At 45.8% G+C, this 14,945-nt stretch overlaps 1 protein-coding gene across 1 annotated transcript; it reads left to right on the top strand.

Annotated features, from left to right (window-relative positions):
- Window positions 1-4,051: 4,051 nt before the first annotated feature.
- LOC140207520 (probable G-protein coupled receptor 139) lies at window positions 4,052-6,286 on the top strand. The gene is made up of 2 exons (XM_072276051.1): window positions 4,052-4,118; window positions 5,376-6,286. Exons 1-2 carry the CDS (start codon window positions 4,052-4,054, stop codon window positions 6,284-6,286), a joined length of 978 nt encoding a protein of 325 aa, XP_072132152.1.
- Window positions 6,287-14,945: the final 8,659 nt, after the last annotated feature.

Genomic DNA, 14,945 nt, shown 5'->3' with positions numbered 1-14,945 from the left:
GAAGTGATTTATCCAAAATGACACGAATCAACTAATTCCTCCTAATTATTTGCTTCCATGGACCGGCCTGTTTTGGCCGTAAACATTTGGCAATTTATGGCCTGTTATCTTTTTCCCAGCATGAGTCGCGTGACAGACGTTGTTTTAAGGTCTGAAAAAGAAACAGATTCGTAGAACTCGTTCACTGAGACAAAATGCGTGGAAAGAGAAACTCGTTAACCCTCACCCCCGGAACTGTATCAAGAGTGCAAGTGCGTCAATTTCCAGCGTAGACATTGCTGGGTGGTTGATAGATAAATTAGAACATGGAGCTTATTTTAGTCTCCGTGGACGTCAAATATTGGCCGTTCTTTGTTGTTGTTTTTTTCATTGGACCGAAGCAACGAAGGGGACATGGGCATCAGCATAGAAACAACGAGTGGGCAGTCAGTCAGTGTAAGTAAAAAGGTCACAGCTCACCCCCGATCGTTGGAAAGCGTCTAGTTGTTTGCTCAAATGCCGCCCCTCTCACTTATGGTCTTCCTCACGATGGCAGTGGGGAAGGCCGCAGATAGAGAGAAAGTGTCAGTTGAATAAGAATTAAAGTATGAGAAAACAGGGCCCCTGACACTGTCATAAGGGCGGGTGGCCGGAAACGGACCCAAGTGCAAGACACAGACACTGAAGTACCAGGGACAGGACTAGGTTACAGGGCGATGGTAAGGACATGGCAGGTAAACCAGGAACCTGGAACACGACTGGACATTAGAGCTAGGAGCCCGGGTTTGGACCTGTTGCCTCTGGCTCGGACCCCAGAACTAGGCAAGGACGAGGCTTGGCAGACAGGCAGAACGAGGCAGAAATCTACAGGCTTGAAGCTTGAGGCTAGAGGCTTGGCTTGGCTTGGCAAGAGGCTAGAGACTAGAGACTTGGTTTGGCTTGGAACGAGGCTAGTGGCTAGAGACTTGGCTTGGCTTGGGAAGAGGCTAGAGTCTAGAGGCTGGAGTCTACAGGCTCGAGGCTAGGCAAGAGACGAGTGGAGGCTTGGCCGGAGGCTGGAGACTTGAGGCTAGAGGCAAGGCTGGAGGCTGGAGGCTTGAGACTGGAGACTTGAGGCGAGGCGAGGCTGGAGGCTTGAAACTGGAGACGAGGCTGGAGGCTAGAGACTTCAGGCGAGGCGAGGCTGGAGGCTGGAGGTAGAAGATTTGAGGCGAGGCTGAAGGCTGGAGGCAGGAGACTTGAGGCGAGGCTGGTGGCTGGAGGCAGGAGACTTGAAGCGTTGTGAGGCTGGAGTCTGGATGCAAGAGAATTGAGGCGAGGCTTGGCTCCTCCTGGGCAGGACGCGGATCACCACCAGACAGAGGCAAGGGACGGGAAGGTTCAGAACCAATCCCAGGTAACGGCAAGGCGGCCTGGCTTACCTGGGTGGAGGCAACGGACAGGAAGGGACAGAACCAACCCCAGGTAACGGCAGGACGGCCTGATTTACCTGGGCGGAGGCAAGGGACAGGAAAGGAGTTAGGTACAGGGTGGCTGCAGGACCAGACAGCAAGACAAGGCAAGGCTACTGGCAAAGCAAGGCAAGACGAGAACTTCAGGTGAGGCAAGAGTTACCGGCAAGACAAGGCAGGGCTTCAGGCGAGGACACAGAAGGCAGGGGAAGGGATACAAGGAGTAAGGACAAGAACAATCCAGCGGCCACGCCCTGGTCTCTGGAGGTATTTATGCAACCAACCCCAACTAGCATCAGCTGCCTCAGTCAAAGCTCAACAAGGCAGAAACAGGGTAGATAGGAAAACCTGGAGCAAGGGTCGATGGACCAGACCGTGAACCGAAATATGGACTTCACGGACCGGACTGTGAGAAACATAACCTTTCTTTCTAATGAAGGGAGACACCATTGTAAATACTGAAAGTACAGTGGCCTCGATCAGCAAGTATGCAGCGAACTGAGTCATTTTTCTTATATCAGAATGAAATTAGGAAAGTAAACAACTTACGGTAAAACTTCCACTTCCACTAAACCAATTCCCTTCATGTTTGATGCACCTATGGAGAAATTGTTACAACTAGTGAACACATGTATGTCTCCGATGATCTTTAAGCTTCTGTATGAAATACGTCTTCTGCTTCAGCTTCAGAGAGGATGACTGTTTCTCCGCTCATATCTGAAATGTCCACGATCGGTAGATTCCTGGTGAAAGCCCTCTGCATGTGTTCCACTGCAATCATAGACAATTATTTATGGGGAGCTCGAACCTTGCGAAACTCTAATCAGAGCAATGTGAGATATTATTGCATAATGACCTTTCCCGTCAGTGAAAGTACATCAAGGAAACACATCAGAACAGGAAAAACAGAGTTTACAATGTTGCGCTATAATTACAGTGCAAGTGCAGTTCAGATTGTCAAATAAATAAATATGACTATCTACCTCGCTGTCAACAACGCTGCCAATTTGGCGCATCTGTAAAACAATTGTCATTGTTTCATCAAATGTGATGAATGCAGAAGCTCTGTAAGTTTATTTATTTGCACCGATCCGAAGATCCTGTGTACGGTGACTGAATTACTTTGCTTCATACTGGTGCGAACTTTAATTGGAGCTGGTTTAACATGAGAAGGACTGCATCAATTTTATGCACACACAAAATGCTGGAGGATCTCAGCAGATCGGGCAGCATTTATCGAAATTAATAAACCGTTGACTTTTCAGGCCGCGACCCAGTGTCGGGCTGCAAAACGAAGTGGGGAGATGACAGCACAAGAGGTTTGGGGGTGGAGGAAGAGGACAAGCTGGAATGCCGGAGGTCTCAGTAGCTCAGACAGAATTTATGGAAATGAATAAGCAGCTGAAGTTTAGATCATACGACCATGAGAGCAGAATTAGGCCATTAAGCCCATCGAGTCTGCTCCGCCATTACATCATGGCTGATCCCGGATCCGGCTCAACCCCATACATCTGCCTTTTCCCCATATACTTTGATGCCCCAACCGATCAGGAAACGATCAATTTCCAGTTAAATATACACATGGACTTGGCCTCCACCGCAGTCTATGGAAAAGCATTCCACGGATTCACTACTCCTTGCCTAAAAAAAATCCTCCTTACCTAAAAAAAATCCTCCTTACCTCTGTTCTAAAAGATTGTTCACTGGTTTTGAGGCTGTGCCCTCCTGGATTTCTCCACCAGAGGAAACGTCCTCTCCACATCCACCCTATCTCGTCCTTTCAACATATCTGTGTTCAAGCCATAGAGACAGGACGTTACTCCACCAACCTAAGAGTGGCCTCATCCAGTCAGAAAAGGAGTCTATAGAACGATATGTCGGGACGGGTGTAGGGGTAGAAATTGACATTGTTAGGCATGAACCTTTGGCAATGAATGAATAGTTGAAGATCGGACCCCGACTCTTCAGCAGGGCTGGAACGTAAGGGGGAAGATGCCAGAATAACATCATTGAGGAAGAGGGGGGAAGAAATCTGAAAAGGTGGTAGGTAAAACCAGATGGTTATAGAACGTAGACGAAATAAGTGACTGGGATGTGATAAGAGGAAAAGACTAACATCTCGGGAAGGATGAATCAGATATGAAAGGAGAGTGGATTATGAGAGAAACAGAAAGAGGAAGGGCATCGGGGGGACGTGGTAGGAAAATGAGGAGAAGCTTTAGAGACCAGAGTGGGGAAATGAGGAAAATGGAAAGGAGAGGGGGGAAACACTGGAAAACATAGATATGTCTAGGAATGGACATGATCAACAATAACAGTCATGAAACCGAGATGTGATCCTGAGGTGTTTCACAACAACATTCACTGACTTCTTGAAGCGTCATTTCTTCATCTTTGAGATGTTGCAATTTCGTGTCAGGCTATCCAAACCTCATCACATTTGGGATTTTGCTTGAATGTTTATTTTAACCGCAGCTGTTGGAAGACACGTCAGCCTTGTGTGGTATTGAATATTCAGTGTGCTGGAGCGAGTATAAATGAATGACCGTGGAGATTCATCAGCTCAGAGCTTCTTCAGCGAGATCGCGGGCAGCTGGAAGACAGGCTGAATCTCACACAACATGCTTGAAACATTTTACCGTGTCAGAAAAATATATTTCATGATAATTTCCGTTATTGGCATTCCTGGTAAGAACATTGGCGAACTAACATTGGCAGTTCTCTGTGCGCGGTCTTTGGACTCGTTCAGTGACGGACAGCGTTGTGATGCCGGTGTATCAGTGAGTGCGGTTCAGACATTGTGACAAAGCTCCGTGTTCGTTCAGAGGTGGATTATCGGAATTTACTTGGACAGCAATTTTGATTTTTTTCAATGAAACCCGCTCTCAAAGTTAACTCCGATAATCCAGCGTTCGTAATCTGCTTGGTGTTAATGTCTATCAATAGGGCAGCATGTTTTAAATTCAGTTTTAAAGGTATTGCGCCATATTTTAAGATATTAAAGGGAACGTGGGAAGTGATTCGCCGTTGTGATTCAGGGGAGAGCGGTAGAGAGTACTTGTGTGTTTAAGCCGGAACCATCGGGAGTTTCCGAAATAATTGCCTATGCGTGTTTCAGTGTGTCAGCGTTTGTTCCGTGTCTTGTTCCTGGAAGTGAGGAGGGAGTTAAGAGCCAGACCAGCGGTGTCTATTGGAGGTCAGACGGGGTAAGATTCATACGATACTCCGCTCCGGAGCAACAGCATCGAGCAATTTAGAGTTATGCTGCAGTAATTTGGAGCAACTCCTGCAGAAGCAGATGTTTTGAAGTACCTATGTTGTCTTTGGTGATTTAAACACCAGCGTCTAACACAGTTGCAAAGTGGAGCAAGCCAGGCAGAATATCTAAATGCGAACATGGAACTTTCTGATCGGGTTCCCTGACGCAGTGTGAGTCCCGGCTAGGAGCAGTTGCACGATTTAAAAGAAGCGAGCCAAGTGTGGCCCCTGTGGGCGGATGACAATCGGGGAGTTTATAAGGAGACCAGACATGCGAACGGTGGACATGAATTTATTTTGAACTTTGGGAGTGGACAGCGGAGCAGGGAGTAGGCTTTGCTGTCTGGGGAGAGTGAAGGAACACATCGGTGAGAAACTTGCCGAGGAATCCAGGCCTTACTCATCAGCTGAAATCCTTCTGGTTAAAACATTAGATTGATTTCCCCAAAGAGCCCACGGCGATCAGTTGACAATGGCTCCTTCCCAAACTCTGCGCCTCTGCCAGTACTGTGTACCGCACTCTTTCACCCGACATACACGCGTGTGAGCCGTCTGTGATTCCCGTTTTACACCTTTTAAATCACCACAAATGAGTTGTCCGCAATTGTTCTCAATTTCCAGCTCATCCATGTCCTGAGATCCACGGGGCGGCGAGATATTCACTCATTCTTTTTGCCATTCCCCTAGTGAATTTCGTGGCGATTGCGATCCTGTCCCGGGGAAAGTGCGGCCTCTCCACCTGCACCACTCGATACCTGGTGGCCATGGCAACGGCCGATCTACTAATCGTCATTTTTCGGGTCATCTTGTGGCGGGTCAGTTATTATTACTTCCCCGGGACTTTCCTGGACATAACCCCCTTGTGCAGTATGATCTCTACCCTGGGTATGGCGGCCACAGACTGTTCTGTCTGGTTCACTGTCACATTTACGTTGGATCGGTTTGTCGCCATCCGTTGCCAGAAGCGGAAAGCAAATTACTGCACCGGGAAAACTGCGGCTGTGGTTCTGACAACAACCGGCGTTCTGCTCTGTTTTAAAAATGTGCCCAACTTCTTTAAATATCGCCCTGTGAAGGTCATCGACAATATACCATGGGACTGTATTCGGAAGCCGGGCTACTATACGCAACCCGGGTGGGTGGGATATAGCTGGTTTTCTACCGTCCTAACGCCATTGCTCCCATTCCTGTTAATACTCCTGTTCAACGCTCTGACAGTCAGACACATTTTAGTGACTAGTCGAGTCCGTAAGGGGCTGAGGGGTCAGAGCAAAGCGGAGAACCGCAGTGACCCGGAGATGGAGAGCAGGAGGAGGTCTGTGATCTTACTTCTCACCATCTCTGGAAGCTTCATCATCCTGTGGTCGGTGAAATTTGCCGAGTTTCTTTACTACACTTTTGCCGGATTGAATCAAAATAATTATATCGATTCAGAATACATATTTGAACACACTGGAGACATGTTGCTGATATTAAGTTGCTGCACAAACACTTTTATCTATGGGGTGACGCAGTCCAAGTTCAGAGAGCAGTTCATCAGCGCAGCGAAATATCCGCTCATGTTAATTATTCAATTAATTAATAAACAGAATATTTAAATTATTCGCAGAGGCGGTCGCAGTGTTTTACATTTTGACACTACAAAACAGGAGGTCATCGGTGAACGCGGTAGCGGGAAGAATAAAACTAGTTTAGAGCCTGAGATAGCTATAGCACGGGAACAGACCTTTCGGCACCCGCAGTCTGCGACCTCCACCTCCTACCAAGTATTAAACTCATCCCATCTGTTTATCTTGATCTTTCCCCATATTCCCGCTTTCCTCACCGCCCTACCCCTTTGAATAATGAATGCCTCACCGCAGCGTAAATACTCATCAGTCAACTGACCTACAAAGCCGTGCAATCTCGGTGAATGATTCACCTCGCGGGCAGAACGGGTGGTGAGATCGGGCCTGGCTTGGACTCCTCTGATTGAGCAGGCAGCGCCCCAAAGAGAGCTAGCTGACTGGTTCCAACTTCGGCACGTCTTTTAATACCCCATTCGCAGACAACATCCACGTCGACCGAGACCCTAACTTCAAATGTCGAGTTTACTTGTGTTTAGTAGGAGAGAATGAACTTTGTGATGTGTTCACCGGCACAGGGAATGTCTCCCCAATGTCGACTAATCATCTGAAAGGTCATTTTCTAAAAGTGATCGAATAATTTTATGAGGAAAGAACTGTTCTTCCTCATTTCTCTGAGTGTATTTATTCGGTAAAAAAAGAGGTTTATCGAACCCAACGCGGTTGAGTCCGCCGATAGGCACCTTAGTGAGGCTTCGTGCGAAGGCCTAAAGGTCAATCGACAGGGAATGAGACTATTAAACCACAGAATTAAGGAGCAGAATTTTGGGCCATTGCTTCCATCGAGCTCTTCGTCTTTCTTTCTTGGTTGATTTATTCCTCAACTACAATTTATTTCCTCTCATAAACCGTTAGCTCCCTCACCAATCAAAAATCTTCACACTTTTTTCTTCGCCACACGCTATGACCTGGTATCCACATATTCTGCGGCAGCAAAATCGAGACCTCTTGTAAATTAGCCTTCAGAGAATCTAGAACAAGGACTAATAAGTCTCTATGCATCCATTGTTTCGTAATTTTCCCCCATTAGAAGCTTATCTACACCATAATCTTTCGTTGCAAAGTGCATATCCCGCACCTCTATACATTGCCTTCTACCTGTCACTTCTTTGCCCACTCGGTCAAAGCAACCCGCTGCTGGCGACACTGCTTGTCTCTGCAGGTAGATCCTCTCCATCTGAATCACATCCGATAGCTGACTCTTCGTTATTGAAAAGCTCATCTGCCGGTCGTACCCTGGTTTATCTCTGTTTCCGAATATGCCGACAGATGATCTATCTCCCGGTATTTTGATATATTACATAATGATCTCTCCCAGGGGCACAACAACCTTTTGATCGTTTCCCGTATTATCCTCTGATAAAGATGGCCGGGATCTGACTACATTCATGATGAACTCCTATAAATCATCCATTCTACAGTTGATAGCACAGTTCCCTCCAGTAAGCTCACAAACTATGTCGGCTTCACCAGTGAATGTAGATGAGATGTATTAATTTAATATTTCTGTGGTTTTCTGTGATTCTAAACATAGATCACCCTTCACAGTATCGGTATTTATTCGACACCCACACCCGACAACCAGGCATAAGTTACCCATTAAACCCAGATATATAGTATACAAATATACCATACTGTGCAGTGTAGCAAGGATACCCATTACAGCTAGTATGTGATACTGTGCAAAAGACGTAGGCACATATATGGAGCAGGGGTGCCTGAGATTACGTAGAAACATAGAAACATAGAAAACCTACAGCACAATGCAGGCATTTCTGCCCACAAATCTCTGCCGAATATGTCCTTACCTTACAACTACCTAGACTTAGCCATAGCCCTCCACTTTTCTAAGCTCCATGAACCTATTCATGAGTTCCTTAAAAAACCCTATCGGTTCCGCCTCCACCACTGCCTCCGGAACCCGATTCCACGCACTCACCACACTCTGCGTAAAAACAACTTACCACTGACATCTCCTCTGTACCGACTTCCAAGCACCTTAAAATATGCCATCTCGTGCTAGCCATTTCAGCCCTGGGAAAAAGCCTCTGACTATCCACAAAATCATTGCCTGTCATTACCATGTACACGTCTATCAGGTTACCTCTCATCCTCAGCCGGACCAAGGAGAGAAAGCCGAGTTCACTCAACCTATTCTCATACGGCATGCTCCCCAATTCATGCAACATCCTTGTAAATCTCCTCTGCACGCCTCTTATGGTAAATCTCCTCTGCACGCCTCTTATGGTTTCTTGTGGTGAGGCGACCAGAACTGAACACAGTACTCCAAGTTGTGTCTGACCAGGGCCCTATATAGCTGCCAAATTACCTCCCGGCTCCTAAACTCAATCCCACGGTTGATGAAGGCCAATGCACCGTATTCCTTCTTAACTACAGCGTCAACCTGCGTAGCAGCTTTGAGTGTCCTATGGACCCGGAACCCGAGATCACTCTGATCATCCACACTGCCAAGAGTCTTGCCATTAATGCTATATTCTGCCATTATATTTGACCTGCCAAAATGAAAAACTTCACACTTTCTTGGTTTGAACTCCACCCGCCACTTCTCAGCCCAGTTTTGCATCCAATCAATGTCCTGCTGTAATCTCTGACAACCCTCCACACTACCCACAACACTCCTAACCTTTGTGTCATCAGTAGATTTACTAACCCATCCTTCCACTTCCTCATTCAGGTCAGTATAAAAATCACGAAGGGTAGAGGTCCCAGAACAGATATCTGAGGCACACCACTGGTCACCGACCTGCATGCAGAGCACTCTTTGCCTTCTGTGGGCAAGCCAGTTCTAGATCCACAAAGCAATGTCCCGTTGGATCCCATGCCTCCTTACTTTCTTAATAAGCCTTGCATGGGGTACCTTATCAAATGCCTTGCTGAAATCTATATACACGGCATCTACAGCTTTACCTTCATCAATGTGTATAGTCACATCCTCAAAAAGTTCAATCAGGCTTGTAAGGCACGACCTGCCTTTGACAAAGCCATGCTGACTGTTCCTAATAACATTGTGCCTCTCCAAATGTTCATAAATCCTGCCTCTCAGGATCTTCTCCATCAATTTACCAACAACTGAAGTAAGACTCACTGCTCCATAATATCCTCGGCTATCTCTACTCCCTTTCTTGATCAAGGGAACAACATCCGCATCCCTCCAGTCCTCCAGAACCTCTCCCGTCCTCATTGATGATGCAAAATCATCGCCAGATATTTGCATATTACGTTACTTGTCAACATGGAGAGGAGAGCGAGTTTGTAAATCTTAATTTCCAGTTTTCACTCTGCCTTTCCAGTCGTGATGAAGGGTCTCGGCCCGAAATTGCGGCGGTATATTCCCATGTATAGATGCTGCCTGACCTGCATCACTCTAGATTCCCATCAACTGCAGTATATTTTGTGTCTTTGTAAATCTGTCGGGATCAAAGGATGCTGGATATGGGAAGGGTGGAGCCCCACTAGAGGGGTGTAGGACAGGTGGCAGGTAATTATTGTCAGGGGCGAGAGAGGGGGCGGTGCGCTTGTTAGCCCACCCAGCCATGGGACACCAGGCAAGGACAGTTAATTACAAACAATTTATTTATTGATCATTACAGAATGCCTGTCTGGCACTTTACGTTCCGTCCCCTCTCGACCATGAATCCACTCCTCCTGCCCCCTTCCCACTCTTAGTCAATAATAGAGACCCATTTCATCACTCACATATGTCATGAAATTGTTTTTCTTTTCGGCATCAGTACAGTGTGATAAATAAAACTACTGCAATTCTGTGCGAAAGTCTTAGGCATGGTCACCATATGCCCCGCTAATGTACTTTCAGGACCCTTATACTCGACAAGGAACTGGTCTGATTCCAGCTGCCTGTATCTGGCACATATCTCTTTTTCCCCTGCTCATGCCCTTCATGACCATTGACAAAATAGCTGGTCTAATTTTGTCTGCGTGGCTAATTACTCTAACATGGACATTCTGCCACCGATGCCTTCTTAAAAGCTGCACACATTTACCTTACTTACTTTATTGTCGCTAAACAATTGATACTTTTCCGACGCCCTCTACTGATACAATTTTTACGAGTTTCTTCTTATGCCACTGAAATTAGGCCTGGTGAAATTTAGGTCCTTGACTTATTTCCCTCTAACAACCTAGGAAGGAGTGGAGTGATGGTCAGTGGCCCCATATGTCACATCAACAGTCTCAACATGATCGATTGCAGCCACTTGACTTTCAGTGCCTTCTCCATTTTACTTCAAAAAGCATCTCTAGAAGCATACAACACGTTTTACCCAATCTAAATCGTTAGCACTTAGGCAAACCCTTGCAATATTCGGGAGGATAAATTCACCAAGTCTTTTATTACAAACTTATCACCAAGATAAATTCATACCTATTATTATTCGCATACATTCTCTGAATACCTTTCATGTTTCCACATCTACTTCTTGCTAACTTTTGGATGTCCTGTTGTGTTATGCCATCATTGTGATCACCCCCTTCGTATATGTGTACGTGTGTGTATATGTGTGCGTGTGTGTGTGTGTGTGTGTGTGTGTGTGTGTATATGTGTGTGTGTGTGTGTGTGTGTGTGTGTGTGTGTGTATGTGTGTGTGTGTGTGTGTGTGCGTGTATGTGTGTGTATATGTGTGCGTGTGTGTGTGTGCATGTGTGTGTGTGTGTGTGTGTGTGTGTTTGTGTTTCCCCCAGAGAACCGACGTCTGTGTAGCGCTAAATCTTACACTGCCGCTAAACCTCTGCCTTTCTTATTAGATGCACCTAATGTGGAGAAATTGTTATCATTACTGAACACATGTATGTAGCTAAAAATATTTTTGATCTTCTGCGTGAAGTAGCTGTTCCCCCTCCGCTTCAATGACGGATTCTCTGCTGATATCTGAAATGGTGTATGTTCGGCAATTTCCTTTTGAAACACTTCTACATCGGCTCCACTGCAATCACTTCATTTGTAGAAACTTTGCGATACTCTAATCAGGCCAATATATGTTATTGCATCATTACTTTCCCCGTAAGTGTAGACAGGTATTCGGAATGTATTGAACGCCACAGTATCAATCCGATTTCCTATCTTAATTAATCTTTCAACTTCCCTTTCCTTGTCCGTCTTCACATCAATATTGTCGAGAACCAGGTCACTCTTTGTGAATATCCCAGCCCTACTCACCCGTGGAAGGTAATCACCACGTACTTCAATATTGACCCCTATCAGCCCTTCGCTATCCATCTGACAAACTGATCAATTTCATCCGATAACCAATCATCCATTGGTTTATTACTGCAAGGAATATCTAGACACGTGACATGCTCTTCTTGTCTGCTGTTCAGTTCAGACCATTCAACAGATAAGTACATCAAGGAAACACATCACTACAACAAAAACGGAATTTACAATGTTGCGTTATATTTACAATGAAAGAGAAGTTCAGATTGCCAGATAGGTAAATACAACTGTCTACCGCGCTATCAACAACGCTACCCATTTAGCGACTGCAAGAGGACATACCCGATCAAAACTTTTCCATGGACGGCTTCCAGGCCGTTCGGGCTGACCGGAAGTGAACTGAGAGAGGTAAGCATAAAGGAGTTGGAGGCTTACTGTTCTGGTTAACAACGGATGGTGCAGTCCTGGTCATATTACGATCGAGGACCAGGTATTGAACTTTTTGCTGTTGGACTCCGGCCCTATTCCCGGAGATACAACACTGGCAGTCACCGGAGTTGTTCCTGCCTGTGGCCATCGAACTTTGCAGCTCCTCCCGTGGAGTGTCAGGCACCCCGAGTCAATAGGCTGGTCCTGAACTTATTTCCATCTGGCATAGTTTGCATATTGTTGTTTGATTGTTTGTGTTTTTGGTATTGCTACATTTACGCTCTATTCTTGGTTGGTGCGGCTGTAACGAAACCAAATTTCCCTCGGGATCAATGAAGTATATCTAACTATCTATAGTGCAGCTGCAAAACAATTCTCATTGTTGGATCAAATCTAATGATTGCAGACGCTCTGTAAGTTTATTCGTTTTCACTGATTGGAAGATCCTGCGTACGGTGACTGAATTATTTTGCTTCATACTGACGTGAACTTCGATAGGAGTTGCTTTACCATGGGCTGCATCAATCGGATGCACACACAAAATGCTGGAGGATCCCAGCAGGTTAGGCCGCATTTATCAAAATGAAAGCAAAAACGGTTGACCTTTCAGGTGGCGATCTAGTTTCGGGCTGCAGGACGATTAAGTTTTGGGTGGGGGGGGGCGGGGAATGGGGAAGAGGACAAGCTAGAATGCCGGAGGTCTCACTAGGTCGGGAAGCATCTATGGAAATGAATATGCAGTTGACATTTTGACCATAAGAACATAGAGCAGAATTAGGCTATTCAGCCCATCGAGTCTGCTCCGCCATTCCATCATGGCTGATCCCGAATCACAGTCAATCCTATGCATCTGCCTTCTCCCCATATCCTTTTGATGCCCTGACCGATCAGGAAACGATCAACTTCCACCTTAAATATACGCACGGACTTGGCCTCTCCCGCAGTCTGTGGTAGAGCATTCCACAGATTCACTAGTCTCTAGCTAAAAAAAAAATCCTCCTTACCTCTGTTCTAAAAGGTCGCCTCAATTTTGATGCTCTGCCCTTCTGTTCTGGGTTTCTCCCCCAGAGGAAACATCCTTTCCGCATCCATCCTATCTCGTCCTTTCAACACTCTGTAGGTTTCAACGAGATCCCCACGCATTCTTCTAAATTCCAGTAAATACGAGCCCAACGCCGCCAAACGCTCATTATAAGTTAACCCCTTCATTTCCGGAATCATCCTTGTGAACCTAGGCAGATCAGGAGAAAAAGTCAGACTGGGGAAATGAAGGGGGCGGGCAAGCAGAAGGGGAAGTAGCGGAATTTAGAGAATTCTGTGCTCAAACTATAATATTGGACTTCACTTAGACGGAAGAAAACGTGTTACTCCTCCAGCCTGAAAGTGGCCTTATAGTGGCAGAAAAGGAGGCTGTGGAAGGATGTGTCGGGACGGGAATGGGGAATGAAATCGAAATCTTTAGCCGCGAATCTCTGGAAATAAATAAACAGTTGACTTTTCACCCCGCGACTCTTCAGCAGGACTGGAAATTAAGGGGGGAGATAGCAGAATAAGTTTGTTGGGGAATCGGGAGGGAGAAAATCTAGAAAATCTGGAAGCCAGGTGGAAAGGGAAGAAGGACGAAATGTACTTGGGAAGTGATAAGTGGGAAAGGTAAAGGACCGAGGAAGGATGAATCAGATATCAGAGGAGAGTGGATTATGGAAGAAGGGGAGGTTTCAGGGAGAAGTGCTAGGTAACTGAGCAGGAGAGTAAAAGACCAGAGTGTGGAAATGAGGAAAATGGAAACGAGAGGGGAAACACTGGAAAACAGAGATATCCATGTTCATGCCGTTCGATTTGAAGTTATCAAATCGGAATGTAAGGGGTTACTCCTGCCGCCTGTGCGTGACCTCATCGTGGCACAAGAGGAGTTCATGGACCGACAAGTCTGACCGGGAATGGGGACAGGAATTGAAAGGGTTGGACACTGGGAATTCCGATTCTGTTGTTGGAGCTCAGGTACTCAACGGAGCCTTAATTAGCTTTAATACTTATTCATTTCGAAAGATGCTGCCTGACTTGTTGAGTACTTCCAGTATTTTGTGTGTGAGTTGCAATTAATTTGAATGGCGATTTGCATGCGTTCAGTATCTTTGTAAGCCGAGATGCGGTAGTAATTTACGGCTCGTCACTATATTACAGGAACATACAAAGAACATATTCTTGTTCATATTTCTATTGCAAGATCTATAACAGAGAAAATCTCCAGGGAGAAACAGAGCAGGCCGACGACAGCGTAACATTGGTCTATGATGACAAAGTCTAAGGAGCCTTGGAATGGACAAGTTCAACAATAACAATCATGAAACCGAGAGGTGAGCCTGAGAGAGTTTCGCAACTCATTCAATGACTTCTCCAATCGTCATTTCTTCATCTTTCAGATGTTGTAATTCCGTGTCGAGCTATCAGTAGCTCATCACATTTGGGATTTTACTTGAATGATATCATGTTTATTTTTTACCCCAGCTGTTGGAAGACAAGTCAGCCTGTGTAGTATTGAATATTCATTGTGCTGGAGCGAGTATAAATGAATGACTGTGGAGATTCATCAGCTCAGAGTTTCGTCAGGGAGATCACGGGCAGCTGGAAGACAGGCTGAGGCTCACACAGCATGATAGCAACATTTTAACGTGTGAAAAAGATATGATACCTGATTATTTCCGCTATTGTTGTTTCCGGTAAGAACTTGGAATAACTATCGAAGACACAGATTCTCTCCCCGTGTTCATTCCAGGATAGCATCTTGTCCATTTCAATGTGCGATGGTGAAAGAGACACAATTGTCAATAAAATAAATAGATCAGAACTTCCAGGCATTCAGAGTTAGATTGTGAAGGAGGAAGAGACGCAGAGAAAAAAAAAGACAGAGATGCACAGAGGAAAACAGAGAGAAACGTGCGTACAGAGAGAGGACAGTGGGACCAGAGAGGCAGGCAGGGTAGGTGGACGGATGGGTGAGAGAGAGAGACA

The sequence above is a fragment of the Mobula birostris genome, chromosome 13 (assembly GCF_030028105.1).
Source record: "Mobula birostris isolate sMobBir1 chromosome 13, sMobBir1.hap1, whole genome shotgun sequence".
Taxonomy (NCBI): domain Eukaryota; kingdom Metazoa; phylum Chordata; class Chondrichthyes; order Myliobatiformes; family Myliobatidae; genus Mobula; species Mobula birostris.
This window is presented reverse-complemented; position numbering and strand designations above follow the sequence as displayed.

Excerpts from the sequence above, each read along its gene's own strand:
- LOC140207520 (XM_072276051.1), top strand. The coding sequence starts at position 4,052 with ATGCTTGAAACATTTTACCGTGTCAGAAAAATATATTTCATGATAATT. Across the intron at positions 4,119-5,375 it reads TTCCGTTATTGGCATTCCTG|TGAATTTCGTGGCGATTGCG; the intron begins GTAAGAACATTG and ends CCATTCCCCTAG.